At 34.3% G+C, this 20,794-nt stretch overlaps 1 protein-coding gene across 1 annotated transcript in view; it reads right to left on the reverse strand.

Moving 5' to 3' along the window:
- sdc2 (syndecan 2) overlaps positions 1 to 20,794 on the reverse strand; it is a 79,003-nt gene that overhangs the window by 5,990 nt on the left and 52,219 nt on the right. The window contains 2 exon segments of the mRNA NM_173223.2: positions 716 to 873; positions 1,729 to 1,843. Of these exon segments, the coding sequence (NP_775330.2) occupies positions 716 to 873; positions 1,729 to 1,843 (273 nt within the window).

Genomic DNA, 20,794 nt, shown 5'->3' on the forward strand with positions numbered 1-20,794 from the left:
CCCTCACCAGTAAACATCTCGAGATTTAAACTGTATTTGAACATAGTGGGTGGCACCAATGCAGTCCATTGGAAGTTCTCGATTGATTGACAGGTTGACCCCGCCCTCATCAGTAAACAACTCCAGATTTAAACTGCATTTAAACTAAATGGGCGGCACCAATGCAGTCCATTGGAGGATATAATTTAATTGACAGGTTGGTCCCGCCCTCATCAGTAAACATCTCCAGGTTTAAACTGTATTTAAACATAGTGGGTGGCCCCAATGCAGTCCATTGGAGGATCTTGATTGAGTGACAGGTTGACCCCGCCCTCACCAGTAAACATCTCCAGATTTAAACTGTATTTAAACTATGTGGGCGGCACCAATGCAGTCCATTGGAGGATCTAATTTGATTGACAGGTTGACCCTGGCCTTACCAGCAAATGTCTCCAGATTTTAACTATATTTAAAATAAGTGGGTGGCAACAATGCAGTCCATTGGGGAATCTCCTTTGATTGACAGTTTGACCCCGCCCTCACCAGTAAATGTCTCCAGATTTTAACTGTATTTAAAATAAGTGGGTGGCACCAATGAAGTCCATTGGAGGATCTCATTTGATTGACAGGTTGATCCCGCCTTCACTTTTAAGATCTCCAGATTACAGATATCTCCGGTGTTGATGTTTTAATTAAACATAACGACGTGTGTTTGGCTCAGACTCTGACGGCTCACCTCTATCCTGCGTTTCTTCGAGTCTTTGGGGGCGTCTTGTGACGTCACTGTCTCCACTTTCGGTGTGAAGTCTTTGGTGGAGTCCTGCGTGGGCTCTGCTTTAGGCACGAAGAACAGTGTGTTTACTGTGACGGGATCTTCAATAACCTCTCCGGCTCCTGCAACACAAACACACACAAACACACACACACACACACAAACACAAACACACACACACACACACACACACACACACACAATCACACGCGTTAGATATTTCTCTGATCAAACTAACTCTAAAATAAAACAAAAAAATAAGCCTTTTAGACTTTGACACTATAAAATCACTAATATTAAATATAATATAATATAATAATATAATATAAAAAAATCCCAGAATGAAGAATAAATGATACTATTTTATAATTTTCATTACAGTAATGAAGGTTTGATCAATTAGCATCGCATTTGAAGTGTTTTTATTTTATTCGAATGGCATTTTAATGCGATATATGTCAATGAATATCCGTAAATTCACATATCACATCACACGTCATGCTTTCCTAGTTTAATGTTATTGTAGTTTTGCATTTTTAAATTAGTTTTTATTTCGATTCTATTTTAAAATTGAATTCTGATAAACTAGTGACCATCTCTCCCTCAATAGCATAGGGCATTAGTCTAGTTTTTGAATCAGCCACTATGCTGACACAGACATTTGTAGCTCCGCCCTCTATTCCAAATAGGGCTGAGAACACAATCTCATTTGAATTTAAAGCGACAGTCACCAAAACTCCATGATTAGGATCAAAGCCTTAAAGGGTCAGTTTCAGAGAGCTAGAGAACATTATCTGTGTGCTATTGTGAGCTGAAACTTCACTACACACTCTAGAGACAGAAGAGACGCATTTGACATCTTGTAAAAAGAGACATAATAGGTTCCCATACGTAGATTTGTTAACTAAAACCATTAATAAAACTAACTAAACTGAAACAAAGAGCAATCTCTGCTCCAGAGTGATGCAGACGCTCACCTGATCCCGATCCGGAGCTGAAATCATCATCATCTTCAGGGTATCCTCCAGATCCAGCCTCCTCCAGGTACAGGTCATCTGTCGTGGAGGGAGATTTGGCCGCAGACACTGATATCTGCAAACAGAAAAGTTCAGAATAATAGACGTTAACAATTTATATACAAATTAAAAAAACAACACAAGGGTTAAAAAATCTGTCATTTATGCAGTCATTTATTTTCTTTTCAGCTTACTCCCTTTATTAATCCAGGGTCTCAACAGCGGAATGAACCGCCAATTTATTCAGCTCATTTTCCCTTCCAGCTGCAACCCATCTCTGGGAAACATCCATACATAGTCATTCACACTCATACACTACAAACAATTTAGCCTACCCAATTCACCTGTACCGCATGTCTTTGGACTCGACCCAGCGACCTTCTTGCTGTGAGGCCACAGTGCTAACCACTGAGCCCCTTTTTATATGCTTAATTTGTCACAGTTGCTATGCACTTCATATATTATTCGTTGTACAAGATGTGGGTTATAGTGGGGTCTGTTTATTAGGGTTTTTTTATTCAATTTTGTACTGTATATATTATATAGTACTATAATAGCACATCTTGTACAAATTACGCATATATAAAAGGGGCTCAGTGGTTAGCACTGTGGCCTAACAGCAGGAAGGTCGCTGGTTCGAGTCCCGGCTGGGTCAGTTGGTGTTTCTGTGTGGAGTTTGCATGTTCTCCCCATGTTAAAGTGGGTTTCCTCAGGGTGCTCTGGTTTCCCCCACAGTCCAAACACATGTGGTATATTGATGAACTAAATTGGCCGTAGTGTAAGAGTGTGTGTGGGTGTTTCCCAGTACTGAGTTGCGGCTGAAATGGCATCCGCTATGTAAAACATATGCTGGAATGGTTGGCGGTTCATTCCCCTGTGGTGACCCCTGATAAAGCTGAAGGAAAAATGAATGAATGAAAATAAAAACTTTAAAAGTGAGTGAAAGTGAACTGTCCCTTTAAGACAGTAGAGACTGTGGTGTATTTCAGCTTTGACCGTCTGTCTTTTACTCCTCAACCCCCTCGACTCAGACGACCAGAGGCTGTGAAATCGATTTGCTTTTAAAAGTAATGTGTTTGAAGGAAGTAAACTGCTCGTCTGGCCACACGGCGAATGTGTGTTCCCTTTCTGCTGGAATCTGAAAGTCAATATTTTCTGCCTTAACATGTATTATACACAGCCTAACCTTCTCATCAAAGACTGGAGCTCAGTGGAATCTCCTCCATAACTGAGGATTGAGAGCGAACTGCGAGCTCAGCGTTTCTGCAAAGCCATTTTAAAGCACAGCAGAAACTTTCTAACAACAGGTTCATTCTCAAGAGATGACAGAGCGAATTCAGCTTACAGTCGACTGAGGGGGATTTAAAGGGACAGTACACCCAAAAATAAACACTCTGTCAACATGTACAGTTGAAGTCAGAATCATTCGGCATCCTAATGATTCATCTAGCAAGTCACAAGAACATGCACAAACGCAACTTCATCTTTTTAAATGGCATTATAACAGACGCCTACATTGTCAATTAGGCTCATTACACATTGTGCTGTAATCACAAAACTCACTCGTTTGCTTTCTGCAATTAAAACTGTGCCGCTAAACAGGGTTTTATTATGAGAGACATCTGTGCTCAGATTCAGCAATCACAGCAGCAGTTATTCATCAAACGAGGAGCAAATAATGGAGAATAGTGTGATGATCCGGCATGTATTCAGACACCCGGAATAATAAATCACACTTCAGGCAATTTAAAGAGCTCATTCAGGTGTCAGGATCACAGGCAGATGACACAAACACTCACATATACATGCATAAAGAATCATTCATAGCATATAATAAATAAACTAAAGAATTTTACATTATTACACTTTATGCTTTAAACCACTACACTACTAAACCGATCCTTCAAAACAATAAAAATGAGCCGTTTCAACCAACATGTGTGTAAAATGCGAGTTAAACCCATATTTTAATCAATCAGCGATTGTTTTCTTTTATTTGAGTTTAAACAACATTTACAGCAAGTATAATTTATTTAAAAAACTACAAATGTTCGCTGATCACTTACATAAATGTGTGTTCTGCTGTTTAACAATTATGTCACCTGTATTTTGACATTGCCTTCCACAAGAGTTACTAAAACATTACGCAGGATACTTTACTTTCATTTAATGCTTTCAATTTATATAAAAATCTTTTGTACGTTAAATTTAATCCCGACACCAAGTTGTCTCTAAGCATAAATGCAGCAAATTATAACACGAGTAAAAAAGCTAACAATTTCACTATTAAGTTAACTATTTACTTGTATAAACTTGAAGAGAAATATAAAATTGGATTAAGAAATTATAAAAAATACAAGTAAAACAAAAAATAAATAAATAAAAAAAAGAAATAATAATAATAATAATAATAACAATAAAATGAAGTAGATTCTCAAACAAAAAATGAATAAATCATTTGGAAAAAGAACAGAGCCTTGATGCTAAGAACAATTTATTTTAAAAAGTTAAACAATTTATTTATTTTTTTGTCTGCATTAATGAAATTTTATAAATTCCATTCAAAAATGAATAACTAGAATATTTAGTTGACAGCTGCCATTATGTAAAATAAAATTACAATTAAAATAAAGTTCAAAAGTAACTAAAATAAAATAAAATAAATCTAAAATAAAATGCATTGCAGGAATATTTAGTTGATTGCTGCAATTATGTAAAATAAAATTAAAATAATGTTAAAATGTAAAATTAATAAATAAATATAATTAAGTGAAAAATAAAATAAAATAAAATGCATTATTGTATTATTTAGCTGAATATTTAGTTGATAGCTGTCATTATGTAAAATAAACAAAAAATAATCGTTTTAATTAAAAGTTAAAATTTAAATAAAATAAAGAAATAAATGAATAAATAAATATAATTATGTAAAAAATAAAATAAAATAAAAAATAAACTAAAATGCCTTGTTGTAATATTTAGGTGATAGCTGAGATTATGTAAAATCAAATAAAAAATAAAATTAAAGTTAAAATAAAATTTAAAGTAAGATAAAAAACAAACATATAAAAATTAATATAAAATAAACAGCAACAAGTAAATAAATACATAAAAATTAATTGAATTAAAAAATGTCTTGCTGGAATACTCAGTTGATAGCTGCCATTATGTAAACTCAAACAAAACACAGCACAAAACATTTGTAAAATAAAATAAAAAAAAACATGAAATTAAATTCTATAAAATAGTACAATTAAATCAAAATGCATATAATATTACTACTATGGCTAACATTACCACCAATATTACATAACATTAAAATATTGAACTCTGAATGTTAAATCTGAACCCCTGCTCCACTAACACACCGCCGGGCTCCGGATGAGCGCATGTTAACAGATGAGTGTGTGTTCAGCATGAGCAGAGGGTTTTGTGTTTGTGTTAAAGCTGTTTCTTTGTGCGGTTTGGTCTTTGTGGAGCAGTTCAGTTCAGCGGCCCCATGGAAACTGCATTGAGTCTCAGTCTGTCTCTACATACTGATGCAGACCAGAATCAGCTCTCCATAAATCACAGCACACTCACTGACTAAAGCTGCTCACTGCTTAAATACTGCGCTCAAAAACACACACTGACTATAGCACATGTCTTAGGACTGTGGGGGGAAACCAGAGCACCTGGAGGAAACCCACGCCAACAAGGAGAACATGCAAACTCCACACAGAAACAACAAATAACCCAGCCGGGACTCAAACTAGTGACCTTCTTGCTGTGACGTCATTGTGCTGCCCCATTGTCAATATACTGCAATATAAATAAATCCCTTTGGACTTGTTCTCGGAGAATATACTTTATAGCAGATGCATTTTGCTTATTGCCATTTTTGCTTTCATTGGTATTGTAGGGAGTAAAATTTAAAGTGAAACTAATGTTCTATATGACGTTACAGTATTTGTTTACTACATTAACATTTTTATCCTTGTTTAAAGACTCTTAAATTCACATTGTTTGAGATCGGTGTGATTTTTAGGAGGAAATATTATAATAATAATATTAAATAATAATAATATTATACCAAGCAAGGATGCATTAAACTAATCAAACCTTTTTCAAATTCACTCCAGAGCAATGTTTTTGTCCTTCTGCTTCTTGTTTACTCTCAGACTTGTTAAGAGGACAAAATGCTAGAACTATTAAGCTTAAGTGAACCGGCCCAATTACACAAGTAGACTGATTAGCCGGCTAGCCGTTTGTCCCTAATATGCATTTCTGCACATCCCTGCTCCTGACACACATTTACTGCGGTCTGAGAAGTTGATCAGAGGATAGACAGTAATAAAGAAACCGCGGCCTCGTTAAATAACACACACCATTTACTTCTGTTCTCTGCAGGATGCTGGAGAAATAACTGGCATGGTATATATTTTCTTTTTATGAAAATAATGTTGCATATATGACTCCAATTTCAACAGGTGACTTGAATAGCTCTCTATTAGGAAGCAATTGATTATTTAAAATTAACCAAGATGATTTATAGAGGAGTGCATCGGTGTAGAATATTGCAAAAAATGCCTGAAAGGGACAGTTTTAAAGAATTAAAAACTACTTATGAGCTGAGATAAATAACATAAACCTATAAATCAAATGAAAACAACACTTCATGGTTTAGCGAGTCGTTAAACAGTTTTCAGGTGATAATAAAATGTAAAAATAATCATTCATTCATTTTCTTTTCAGCTTAGTCTCTTTATTAATCCAGGATCGCCACAGCTGAATGAACCGCCAACTTATCAAGCAAATATTTTACCTTTCCAACTGCAACCCATCACATCACATCACACACACATACACCATGGCTAATTTAATTTATCAATTCCCCTATAGCGCATGTGTTTGGACTGTGGTGAAAACTGGAGCACCCGGAGGAAACCCACGCCTAAACGGGAAGAACATGCAAACTCCACACAGAAATGCCAACTGACCCAGCCGAGGCTCGAACCAGCGACCTTCTTGCTGTGAGGCGATTGTGCTACCCATTGCGCCATCGTGCTGCCCTAAACTAATCATATAAATGCAAAAATACATTGGGACTGGAAGGGCATCCGCTGCGTAAAAACGTGCTGGATAAGTTGGCGGTTCATTCCGCTGTGGCAACCCCGGATTAATAAAGGGACTAAGCAGACAAGAAAATGAATGAACAATTGAATAAATTGCAGAATAAAGCCTGACAGGTTTATCAGCAGCTGTTAAATAAGACTGAAGGTTTATTGTGATAACAACCGGCTGGATGTACATTATGCTGATTACTACACGCTACTTGAAACAAAACTGAACTATCACAACATTGATCTCTCTATTTAAACGTAAAGCTTGCAAAAAATATGTATAAATATATATATTTGATTAAAGTTATTATTATTCAGTCACAAGATGGCACCAAACAGGCAACAACAGCATGACGAATGTGTGCGTGTATGTACAGTGGGTGACACTTTAAAAGGAGCATTACAGGCTGCACAGAGGGACAGGATGCGAACGGACAGAAATATACAGAAGCTGTAAATACCCTGCTACTTGTAAATGAGGATGAAATAATGAAACAAAGCATCATAATTCCTTCATTAATTATTAGAAACGTGTTAACAAACTGTAAACTTGAGTGAAATGAGGAATCTTTTTGGAAAGTAAAGTTAAAGCAATAAAAGACAACTAAAATAAAAGTACATACATACAAATAAGTAGGCCTAAATAAATAAGTAGGTAAAGGTTTACTTATACAGCACCTTTCCCAGATATTGAGCCACCGAGTCCTTTACAATAAGAGAAAACAAGTAAATAAATAAATAAAGCAGTAATTTAGCCTAAATATTGAGAGATGTACGGTGTTTGTTATTCTTAAGCGATAGGACTAAGACTAAGCTATTTTCATTTACTTTTTGGTTGTTGATTATATTTTACAATCTCATTTTATGTCTCAATTATTGTACATAAATAATAAATAATTAATTAAATAGGCCCAAATCATTGTTTATTTAAAGACATTTCCAGTGAAACACAGAGAAACGCTGTCTTTTAGGTTTAATGCAACTTCAACAAAAGCATAAAAATAAATTGACCTACCTCAAGCAGATTACAAAAATTATGATTAAAATAATTTTGCTGCAGGACGTAAATTAAGTACCGCACATTTTTTTAAAAATATATATTTAGTTCAGTTTTCAAAATGTAAATTTCAAATTATAATAATTTTTTTACTTTGTAAACTATTATGCAGTATCTTTTGTGTTTTAATTTTAATTTCAGTCATGTTGTGCGTGAGTTATTTTGCCTTTATACGTGTCATCAGAGCCACGCCCATTAGTGATAATCTCTCCCTCATTAGCATAAACAGCCCTGAATAAGAAGCAGCCGTCCGGCATTAGAGTTTTGAATCTGCCACTATGCTGACACACAGGCATGTATAGCTCCGCCCTCTTTTTATTTAAAGCATCACGACAGTCACTAAAATGCCACAATTAGGATCAAAGCCTAAAAGGGACCAGTTTTAGAGAGTCAGAAAACATTATTTGCGTGTTATTTTGAGCTGAAACCTCATACACATACACTCCAGAGACATCAGAGAATTAGTTTACATCTATACTACATCAAAATTGGGCATAGGACAGTGTTTCCACCAGTTTCAACAGACACTCAACGTAACTCAATATCTGATTGTCTTGCACTTGAATGTAAAGAATGTAGTATTTTGAAAAGTAATACGCATTAGGAGTACACCAGGTCTTTGTTAAAATGTTGATATTTGCAGGTGAAAAAATAGTGCTTACGTTTCTTTATTTTCATAAGGAAGCCTGTGTTTGTAAGTATAAATAGGTATGTTGTTCTCCTAATTTGTCTGTAGCCATAATTCTCAACACAGCACATGCTGAATCTGTGACCCTCAAACCGTGATGCATACTGAACCCTGAGAAATGATATATCTGCGTGTCTCTAATGAACAGGCGAGCAGCAGGAGTTCGTTCAGTTTCCATAGTGAAGCAGAAAAGCAGAGGATGAAGACACAGACACACATTACATTACTGGACAATCTGCTGCTGCTGCTGCCTTCAGGTTACGCTGCTAAAAGCCTGTCAAACTGCACATCTGTGCCTGGCAACCTCTGAAAGACTGACATCCGCTGTGGGCCACGGCTTTTGTTAGAGCGCCACCGAGAAATGATGGAAACACGACGAGTCTTGTATTCAGAAGAGCGGAGGAGAAAGCGCACAGTACACCGCAAACATGGTGTGTTATTGTGCTGATTCAATAATGAACGTAATCACACTGGCAGAATGGAGAATTATTGAGGTTGTTTGATATACAAACCGACTGCAAGCACCTCAAAACTGACTCTGCACTTCAAAATACGTAGTATTCTTTGGTATGTGTGTAAAAGCTGGAAATTAAAAATAAAAAATATTCACAAACACAATGCTCAACTAGTTTTTTCAATAATGTGGATTTAATTATACTTAGCTGAGATTGTTTTCTATTGGTTTTGTCTTGTTTTGTCTTGAATAAATAAAATGTAAGTGTCAGCAAGTGTAATATATATATATTACACTTGCATATATATATATATATATATATATATTAGGGTTGGGCATCTAAGCTATAATGCCGATCCGATACGCATCTCGATACAAAGAATACGATCCGATATATTAGCGATACATTTGTGACATATTGCGATGCGACACGATACGATTCACACACATATCACGATACAATGCGATAATTCAGCACTAACTAATTAAATCAAGTTTATGAGATGATGTGAAAGAGGATGCTGTGCCATTGAATGAGTTTGATTATTTATTAACCAAGCAAAACCAAGACTTTTTTTACAAACTGGCTTTTCTCTCAGAGCCAGAGTGTCAGTTTACAGTAGAGGGCCATTTTAGATAATATAGCACATATTATTGAAGTATTTTCAAGATAAACAGAATGTATAAGTGCAATATATATGATAAATGTATATATTTGCACTCTTTCAACATAAAGGTTGAGCATTGCACAACAAGAATTGTGATTTAACTTTTCAACTATGAAAACAAGTTTTACAAAGATATATTTTGCCACTGAATATTCAAAACTTAAGGTGGTGAACTAGCAGTGTTATGCTGCGTTGAAACATCACTGTCACTGTAAACAACAGGCTAATAAAAATATAACAAACCAGCAATCTTCTTGCTGTGAGGTGGTCAAACTACCCACTGTGCCACCGTGACACCCATTATTTTTATCATTATCATTATTAATAATATTATTATTATTATAATTAAATAAAAATTAACAGGAGGAGGTGTTTAAACCCGCCTAGTGCGGCAGTATAGAGAGGGCGGCGTCCGCAACACCAAGTTATATCCGCGCATAGGGCAGCAGAATAGAGGTCCGCGACACCCGCGCGTCCTCAGTTATATCCGCGCATAGGGCGGAAGAATAGAGGTCCGCGACACCCGCGCGTCCTCAGTTATATCCGCGCATAGGGCGGCAGAATAGAGGTCCGCGACACCCGCGCGTCCTCAGTTATATCCGCGCATAGGGCGGAAGAATAGAGGTCCGCGACACCCGCGCGTCCTCAGTTATATCCGTGCATAGGGCGGCAGAATAGAGGTCCGCGACACGTCACTTCATTTTCATAACCGGTCACTATCGTTTTCACATTGTGTACCTGATACACTGAGTTGTAGTGTAAGTGTACACATCCGCAAATCCGTTGCTAAGGCTTACTTTATGTTGGTCGATTAAATTATGCGCCAAAAAACAGGTTGACAACACTTGCTAATAAATAAAAAATACATTCTATATCAAAAATATAAGCTGTATCTCGGAAAAACCGATGCATCTCGCAAAAACCGATGCATCTCGATTTGCTTCCAAAATTTCATTCATCCTCTGCTGCTCAACCGATGCACTCGCATCGTGCACGCGCATGACCGCGTATCGATACATATCGGTTAATCTTCCCATCCCTAATATATATATATATATATAAATAAATATATATATAAATATATATATATATATATATAAATAAATATATATATAAATATATATATATATATATATATATATATATATATATATATATATATATATATATATATATATATATAAATATATGTTAACTTTATTTTTATGTTTTTATGTTTTTATGTTAACTTTATTTTTTTGGTGGGGCCAGTGAAAATTTGGGCAGGGCATGTAAAAATCTGTAAAAAAAAAAAAATGTAACCCTGAGATGAAGTACACAGTGTAGTTCCTAAAATCAGCTGCTTCCAAACAAATCAAAACACTAACATTGTGTTCCTCATGAAAACCGCCATCATTTCAGAGCCCTAATGAAGAGCCAAGCAGTAAATAGCCTGGATGTGAAGATCTGCCAACAATGGAGCAGTGTTTTCCCCTCAGCAGACACACATTACAGACATCTGAATCTGCGTCAACACAGACTTCACACATATGCTTAATCACACAGTCAAAGGGGCTTTTCAACCACTGATATATGGAGGAAACTGTGGAAGAAAGAGGATGGATCTAAAGCTGCGCAAATATATCGTTTCAGATTTTCCACCCTTTAGTTATGTTGCCGGCTGTTTTTGCCCCATTGACTTCCATTATAATCACATTTTTTTTTAATTGCAAAGTCATGACAGCATACAATCATGCATTTGTTTCACCCTTATCAGGCTTATGTCTCCACTGCCAAACTGTACCCTTTTCAAAGAAGTGTAAAAGTAAAGCTGTACGGGTCGTTCACATATCATATTAGCAGCACTTCTCACAAAACAGATGCCTTATACACATAAATACTTGTGTATAAATGTTAATAACTAACATTTTCATGAGTGTAATTTTATTATAGCTGCAGATCAATGAAATAGCGAAATAGCCTACTGTAATGTCTGCAATTATATAAAATAAATAAAATATTAAGGAACACATAGACACATTACAGTCTCTGAAATGTTACCAATTACAGAAAACAAATACACACAAATTCACATAGGCCTTATTTGGGTTCAAAAACAATATGGAACATAATACATGCATGAAAAAATGCATCAATGAATAAATGAATGAATGCATGAATAATAGCACGAATGGATGAATGAATCAATGAAAGAATAAATGCATTAATGAAATAATAGATAAATGAATGCATCAATGAATAAATTAACGAATGCATGAATGTATCAACGAATGAATAATCGAATGCAGCAATGAATGAATGAATAAATAAATGTATCAATGCATGAATGAATAAATGAATGCATCAATGAATGAATAAATGAATGCATCAATGAATGAATGAATAAATAAATGTATCAATGAATGAATGAATAAATGAATGCATCAATGAATGAATGAATAAATGAATGTATTAATGAATGAATGAATGACTGAATGAATAAATGAATAAATAAATGTATCAATGAATGAATAAACATATCAATGAATGAAAGAATAAATGAATGTATTAATGAATGAATAAATAAATGAATGCATCAAAGAATGAATTAATAAATGCATCAATGATTGAATAAATGCATGAATAATTGCACGCATGGATGAATGCATCAAGGAATGCATCAATGATGGAATGAATGAATCAATGAATAAATATATGCATGAAATATGAATAAATGAATTAATTAATTAATAAATAAATGAATGCATGAATGAATTTATCAAATATTGAATAAATAAATGCAGGAATGAATAAATGAATGCATCAATGGATGAATGAATGAATGTATCAATGAAGGAACTAATGAATGCATCAATGTATGAACGAATGAATGCATCAATGAATGAACGAATGAATGCATCAATAAATGAATGCATCTATGAATGAATGCATCAATGAATGAATGAACGTATCAATGAATGAACGAAGGCAACAATGAATGAACGAATGAATCAATTAATGAATGAATGCATCAATGAAAGAATGCATCAATGAATGAGTGAGTGAATGCATCAATGAATGTATCAATGAATAAATAAATGCAAAAATAAATGAATGAATGCATCAATTAATAAATGCATAAATGAATGAATGAATAATGCATCAATCAATTAACGAATGCACGAATGCATTACTTAATGAGTGAATGCATGAAACAATGAATGCATCAATCAATTATTAACTGGATAAATGACGGAATGCATAAATGAATAACTGCATGAAAGAATGCATCAACCAATGTATGCATAAATGAATGAATGAATGAATGAATGCATCAATCAATCAATCAATCAATCAAATAAATCAAGTCTAACAAATGTAATAGGCCCAAATTAATTACCTATTTTAGTAACTTTTCACCCTGCAGTCTAAAATTCATAATCATGAAGTCATTAACAATCTTTAGGGACCACAAGCTTTTCGACCAATCACATTAAAGCCCAATAAACTGGAGCAGATCCAGGAGAAAGTACTGAGAAACTCCAGATCAACCCAGCAGAGTCTCCTCATGGGCTGAGAAACGCTTTGAAGATGACTTTGACTGATCAACGGATAGCAGCTACATAAACGCAGAGGAAAAAAAGCTGCAATCCTGAATGAGAAATCAAGCGTGGACCTCCAGAATAAGAGCTCCGGAGGTGAAGGCATTAATCAAACAAGAAAAGCCCACAAAAGAAGCTCTCAACGGACTCAATCCAGGCCCTTCATGCACACAAAGACAGCAGAGTTTACAGTCCTTCATATGATGTTTCACGCCATGCATTTGTGTGGAATCCAAAATAAAGAGCATTTTAAAAACGTGAATAGAAAACAGAGACAGCAGCTGCTGAGGAAGAGGAAAATAATGAATTTATCATCCATCCTGAGATCCAGAGATGTAAACTGAAGGTCTGTTTTGTTATGGGTTTACAACTCAAAACTATACAGTGTTAGATCATAATATTTAATTTTATTGGTAATATTGGTAGCACTTTATAATAACAACACACTATGTATTAATCATAAGCAAATAGTTAATTTATTAAGCAGTTTAAAAAATCAGCTACATATGCAGTATTCTTGACTTAAACGCACATGTATAATGCTCTTAATGATTGTATTTTTATAACTACATGAAGTATTGCATTATTTAGAAACCAGTTATTTAAAAATAGTTGGTGTTTTTTTTTTAAGATCATTCAAAATGCGTAAGTAAATAATACATAAGCTATTCAAATGAACATTTATATCTTATTTTTCAGGCATTTAGTAATAGCTACTTCGCATGTTAATAGATGCTTTATTAACACATCTTTATGCAGTTTTGCGACCTAATCTACAGTGCAGACTAGTCATGCTTTTTAATCCCTTATAATTGACAATTAAAATAGTATAAAATGTTAATAAACAGGATAAATCAAAAGAAACTTAAAAAATGTACTCGAAATTTTGTGGTTTGTTTTTCTTATTAAAAATTGAGTTTTTTTTTCTTTTTACAGAAATGCAATGTTTATTAATATCTTTAATTTATTTTATTTTTTTCATCACCGAGTGTCATTTATTTATTATATTTTACACAGATGCACGTGCCTACTAAATCCTTGCAATCAATCTAATATATATATAGTTTATTAAATAGAGCTAATCTTGCATTATATAAAAGGTGAATATAAAACTGACACATCTGCTGCTGGGAAAGCTGAAACAGACCGTTTATAATCAACTAATTCACATATTTACATATCCATGAATATAATTCATATAATCAAAATATAACATAAAAAAGCTGAAAGATGAAAAGATTTAACATCAATTAATTCAAATATTTACATATCCATATTCATATATTTGCATATTCATATCCAGACTATTTATTGTCAACTAACTCACATATAGCCATATTCTTAAATATAATTCATATATACCAATAATCTAAATATAAAATATAATTGAATAATAAAAGCTGAAAAGACTTATCATCAATTAAATTAATATATTTCCATATTCATATTGATATGTTTGCTTATCCATATCCAGACTATTTATCATCAACTCACATATTTCCATATCCATAAATATAATTCATAAAATCCAATAATCAAAATATAATTTAATAATAAAAGCTGTAAGATAATAAGGTTTATCATCAATTAACTTCATATATTTACATATTCATATATTTGCATATCCATATCCAGACTATTTATCATCAACTCACATATTTTCATATCCATAAATATAATTTATATAATCCAATAATCAAAATATTAAATATAATTCAATAAAAGCTGAAAGATGAAAAGATTTATCATCAACTAATTCATATATTTACATATTCATATTCAAATATTTGCAAATCCATATCCAGACTATTTATCTTCAACTCACATATTTCCATATCCATAAATACAATTCATATAATCCAATAACCAAAATATTAAATATAATTTAATAATAAAAGCTGAAAGAGGAAAAGATTTATCATCAACTAATTCATATATTTACATATTCATATTAATATATTTGCATATCCATGTGAAGATTTCTTATTAACTCACATATTTTCATATTCATAAATACAATTCATATAATCCAATAATCAAAATAATAAATATAATTCAATAAAAGCTGAAAGATGAAATGATTTATCATCAACTAATTCAGATATTTACATATCCATATATATTTGCATATCCATATCTAGACAATTCATCGTCAACTAATTCATAAATATAATTCATACAATCCAATAATCAAAATATAAAATATAACTTAATAATAGAAGTGATGGCAAATTAAGGTAGAGTTACAGTGGTGAATGATAAATAAAAGCAACAATGTGGAGAAAAGATGCGTAAATGGCGTAAAAATATTAAATAAATAAAATCAATAATTTAAAAAGAAGATAAAGAAATAAGAAATAGAAAAAAAAGAAAAAAAAAAAATATATATATATATAACCCACTATTTATCATCAACTAATTCATATACTCACATTTCCATATTCATATATTTCCATACCCATATCAAGATTATTTATCATTAACTAATTTACATATTTCCATATTCCACAATTATTTGAATACAAAAAAATTTAAATGCATTTTGGATTCACTGCATGCTTTTTCATAACATGAGCTCAGGCTAATGATGGCATGCGTCGTCAGATTGAATGATGCATTTATTCAGTGCAACTGGAGAGATCCAGAGATGCAAACTGGAGATCTCTGTGGTGAAAGCAAGTGCACCGGCGCAGCACAGATTAATACGCTCTCCGATTCCAAAACAAACGTCTGTCTGACATACGCAGGCCGGCGCCACATTCCTGAGCCGCTGCCCCATGAAGGATACCATATGAAGGGTCTCCCTGCTGAAACTGCAGGGGTGACAAATTCTGCAGAGAAAACACTACAACACACATATGCAAAAACGTCTGCTCGGGAGTTTCAGTGAACTAAATTAACTTCAAGCCTTAAAAACTTATCATATTGTCCATTTTATAAACAATCAGTATGTGGTCGAGTACAATAATGAAATCATACAGCTTTTCAGAGATGAGAGAAAAGTAAATAAATCACTTGTCTTTCTATTAAAAACAACGAGGAACTTGATAAATTGTGATTAAAAATGATTAAATTGCATTTAAATAAAAGTTTGCATTTGCACGAGAGTATAAATATTGCATAGAAATAAATAAAATATATATAAAATACAAAACCAATATACATTTATATTTATGAAAAATGTATACAAAATAGGTATTTAAACATATACATTAATAAATTTCCATTAATTCCTCAACCGCAACAACAAAGAAACTAGAAACAAAGAAACTTACTAGTGTAACGGAGGCCAGCTAACAAAGTGCTATGCAGGTAAACCTTGCTTAACTGGTGCTTGTTAGAGCAACTGACTGCTATGCAAAGAATCACCAGTTCGATCCCCGCTCAGAGCAGGTAAGGTGCAATAGGACTGGTGTGTTAAACACGGGGGCTCGTCCGGGATGGGAGGGAGGTTTACGCCCAATTCATACGGAGCTTCAGCATCAATGCTTGACCGAGGGTGTGTCTGAAGTTGGGGCTGACGCGATCATCATAGCAGCATCAGCCAATGAAATTAGTCAGCAATCGGTGGTGTATTTGCATACAGTGATCTGATTGGCTGACACTTCCATTGGTGCTTGAATAGTTGAGAAATTCCCTACTTATGCAGCGAGCAACGCCACTGAAGCGGAATTAAGTTCGGCAATGTTTGACGTCACCTATTCAAAGTGAATGGGAAGTGTTGACGTTGACGCCCCGTGTGAATCTGACATTAAGGGGTGAGGCCAGACTTAAAAAATAAATAAATAAATATCAATGTTTTATGTGTAATTATTATGTATACATACACTAAAAAATGACCGTGATTACAAAAACTGTAAAAATGCTACAGTAAAAATCTGTAACCTGGTTAACGGTATGTTTCCTTAATATATACGCCGAATAACCGCAAATTGACTTTCCCAGAATTCCCTGCATGGCACATCACTTTTTTTTATATATTGGGTTTTCACAACATTAAAACAAGACATTTAAATATCTGAACAACACAATACAACAAAACAACTCCAGGATAAAATACAAAACTTAAAAGTAATCACAACAGTAAGAAAAATAAAATAAAAATGAATAAATAAGTAAATAAAAAATTATAATAAACAAATAAAAATAAAAAGAGTTGATATAGAGTATAATTATTTACATACATCATCAAAAGTAGGAAATGTCCTATAATCTTGCTCTGGAAAAACTAACGTACATCATCAAAGGGAAGTTAAAAGACTTTTACAGCATTTAGAACCCCTTTCTACACTTTTGCAACCAAATGGACCTGACAGCAGAATAGAACTTAAATAAAACATCAAGGCACAAAACTTTTGATGCTTTTTGTTGACATGACTATAGATCTTTTTAGTTGTTTCCCCATCAGCTATGTACATTAGAGATGTATGTTACATCTAATGTTGATAAACAATGTTTATTTCATGAATTTAATTTTATGCGTGTTACCATACTGGTGTTTAGTAGCTGTGAGAATGACACTGAGCACCTTCTATACACCAATATATTTTTCTGTTTTATCTTTTTCATTATGTATCTTACTCATCACCACCAGTAAATGGCTTTCAACGTGTCTAACTGTGTAACAAAATATGTGTAGATGTTGCTAATTCAAAATACAGACATATAGCATCTATAAATTAATAATATACGGTAGTTTACTGTAAAAATGAAAATTACTTTTAGGCTTGTACCGTTTTAACGGTAAAGTACTGACAACCACAGCTGCCGTTTTTTGACCGTAAATTTTATGGATTTATTTTTTTACAGTTGTGATATTTTTATTATTATTTTTTTTTTTATGTTTCCAAGAGCTGTTGAACAGAGCAGTATTGACGAGTACAGTCCTTTGCTATAACTAGGGCCAGACAGAATCTGTGGACATTTTTTGCCATTACTTCAATGTTCCAAAAACCATGCATTATTAAATAAGTTGTCTGCATTTCTTCCGGGTCACAATGGACAGCAGTGTGCAATGAAGATTAAAATTCCCAAATGCATTAAATGCAGATACGAATATAGCAGTGCTTTTAAACAGGTCATAGGTAAAGCTTTCATCTGCAAGCTTAAACATGGCATCTTGGCCACGATGTCTGCTGTAACCTGGCCTTCAACCTCATAAAGAGCTGGACAGAGAGGCCAGAGAGATGCCTGAAACTGACCAGGGCCATAAATACATGATCCTGCAGCAGAGCGAATATCTGATGGCATTCTGACACCGTATGGAAACACTGCATATCATTATAATTATCATGCATGCAATGTTAGATTCTCATCAGTTATTGGCGTCTCTCAAATAGGGATGGACCATATTTTAGCGTTTGCAATATATCGGCAAAAATTCAATCCAGATAAAAGAATTGACTTATCGTAATAAATCACTAAAACCTATATCAGTCTGTAAAAGGATTTATTACAGTAGTATGATGTTTGCATATACTGATTTACTGAATTCAGCTCTAAATTTACCAGTTGAGTGTTTAAAATAGCTTCTTTTAGTGACAAGGCTTTGTTTAATATTACAGAATAACAAAGAAATCATCCTTTTTTAAGACTAGATCAGTTAGCATTGCACTCTTTATGTACTTTAATGCTTGTAAAACACCCAGAAGGGCTTGAAGAACACAAATAATCCGGATATTGCCACAAGCGTTTGCTCATTCCCTTCATGTTTGATTAATTTATGCAGTTCTATCATCTTCATCTGTACGCAGTAATAGCTGACGTCATCTTCAATAATGTATATGTGGAGATAATGTGCAAATGTGCCCTCTAGTGTCCAGTATGAATGACACAGAAACAGCATTTCTAACAGTAGCTTGAGGTCTTAAGATCTGCTCGCATTTCTCTAAAGATACGAGACCTTTTTCGTCTCTCAGTTGATGCATATAAAATATCATCAAAATGATTAATATTGCAATAAACAGCAGAAAATGTGGTGATATAAGTCCATGTCGCCTATCACTATTCTCAAAAGACTTAGTACAAATATGATGTCTTAAAGCACGGATGTCCTGCATATTTTTGTTCCAACCCCAATTAAACACACCTGAACCAGCTCAAGCTCTTTCTAGCTGTTCTAGAAACTTTCAGGCAGGTGTGTTGAAGGAAGATGGAGCTAAGCCATGCAGGACACCGGCCCTCCAAGACTGAGTTTGGACACCCCTGTCTGAAATGGTCAAGTTCTGTTGTGATTTCTCCAGTCGATACTGCCGTATGACTTCATTTAAAACATGTTTTTGGACCAATAATAAATAGGGTGCATGATATTTATTGCTTGCAGCGATATGGTTTATTGATATGCCAGATAATATTATATAAACAAAATCGTAAATTCTTTTTAAAAATTAGTAGATTGAGATAACATACACTATTAGAATATTAAAGCCTAATAATTCAAGTACTAAGAGCAAAATGCATTCCTGTGTTGGTTTGTGTTTTAATATTTATTATATTCATTAGCAACTTTTAGAATATGTGTAATGGTAACAATATTTATTATTAGTTCTGTGGGCGCAAATGCCCTGATATAAAGTCAGAGGAGAATGGCCAGACTGGTTCCAGCTGATAGAAAGGCAACAGTAACTCAAATAAGCACTCGTTACAACCGAGCTCTGCAGAAGAGCATCTCTGAACACACAACACGTCCAACCTTGAGGCGGATGGGCTACAGCAGCAGAAGAGCACACCGGGTGCCGCTCCTGTCAGCTAAGAACAGGAAACTGAGGCTACAATTCACACAGACTCACCAAAACTGGACAATAGAAGATTGGAGAAACGTTGCTGCTCTGATGAGTCTCCATTTCTGCTCACACATTCGGATGCTCGGCTCACAATTTGGCCTCGACAACATGAAAGCATGGATCATCCTGCCTTGTATCAGCGGTTCAGGCTGCTGGTGGTGGTGTAATGGTGTGGGGGAGATTTTCTTTGGGTCCATTAGTACCAATTGAGCATCAACGCCACAGCCTACTTGATTATGGCTGCTGACCATGTCCATCCCTTTATGAGCACAGTGTCTCCATCTTCTGATGGCAGCAGGATAACAGCATGTCATAAAGCTCAATCATCTCAGACTGGTTTCCTGAACATGACGATGAGTTCACTGTACTCAAATGGCCTCCACAGCCACCAGAGCTCAATCCAATAGAGCAGCTTTTGGATGTAATATAACGGGAGATTGGCATCATGGATGTGCAGCCGACAAATCTGCAGCAACTGTGTGATGCTATCATGACAATATGGAGCAAAATCTCTGAGGAACATTTCCAGTAGCTTGTTGAATCTATGAAGGATTAAAGCAGTTCTGAAGACAAAAGCGGTCCAACCCGGTACTAGTAAGGTGTACCTAATAAAGTGGCCGGTGAGTGTATTTGTAAACAAACTGAAAGGTATGTCAATAAGTGTGCAAAACTAACCACATCCTATTTAAAATAAA

The sequence above is a fragment of the Danio rerio genome, chromosome 19, assembly GCF_049306965.1.
Source record: "Danio rerio strain Tuebingen ecotype United States chromosome 19, GRCz12tu, whole genome shotgun sequence".
NCBI classification, from domain to species: Eukaryota; Metazoa; Chordata; class Actinopteri; order Cypriniformes; family Danionidae; genus Danio; species Danio rerio.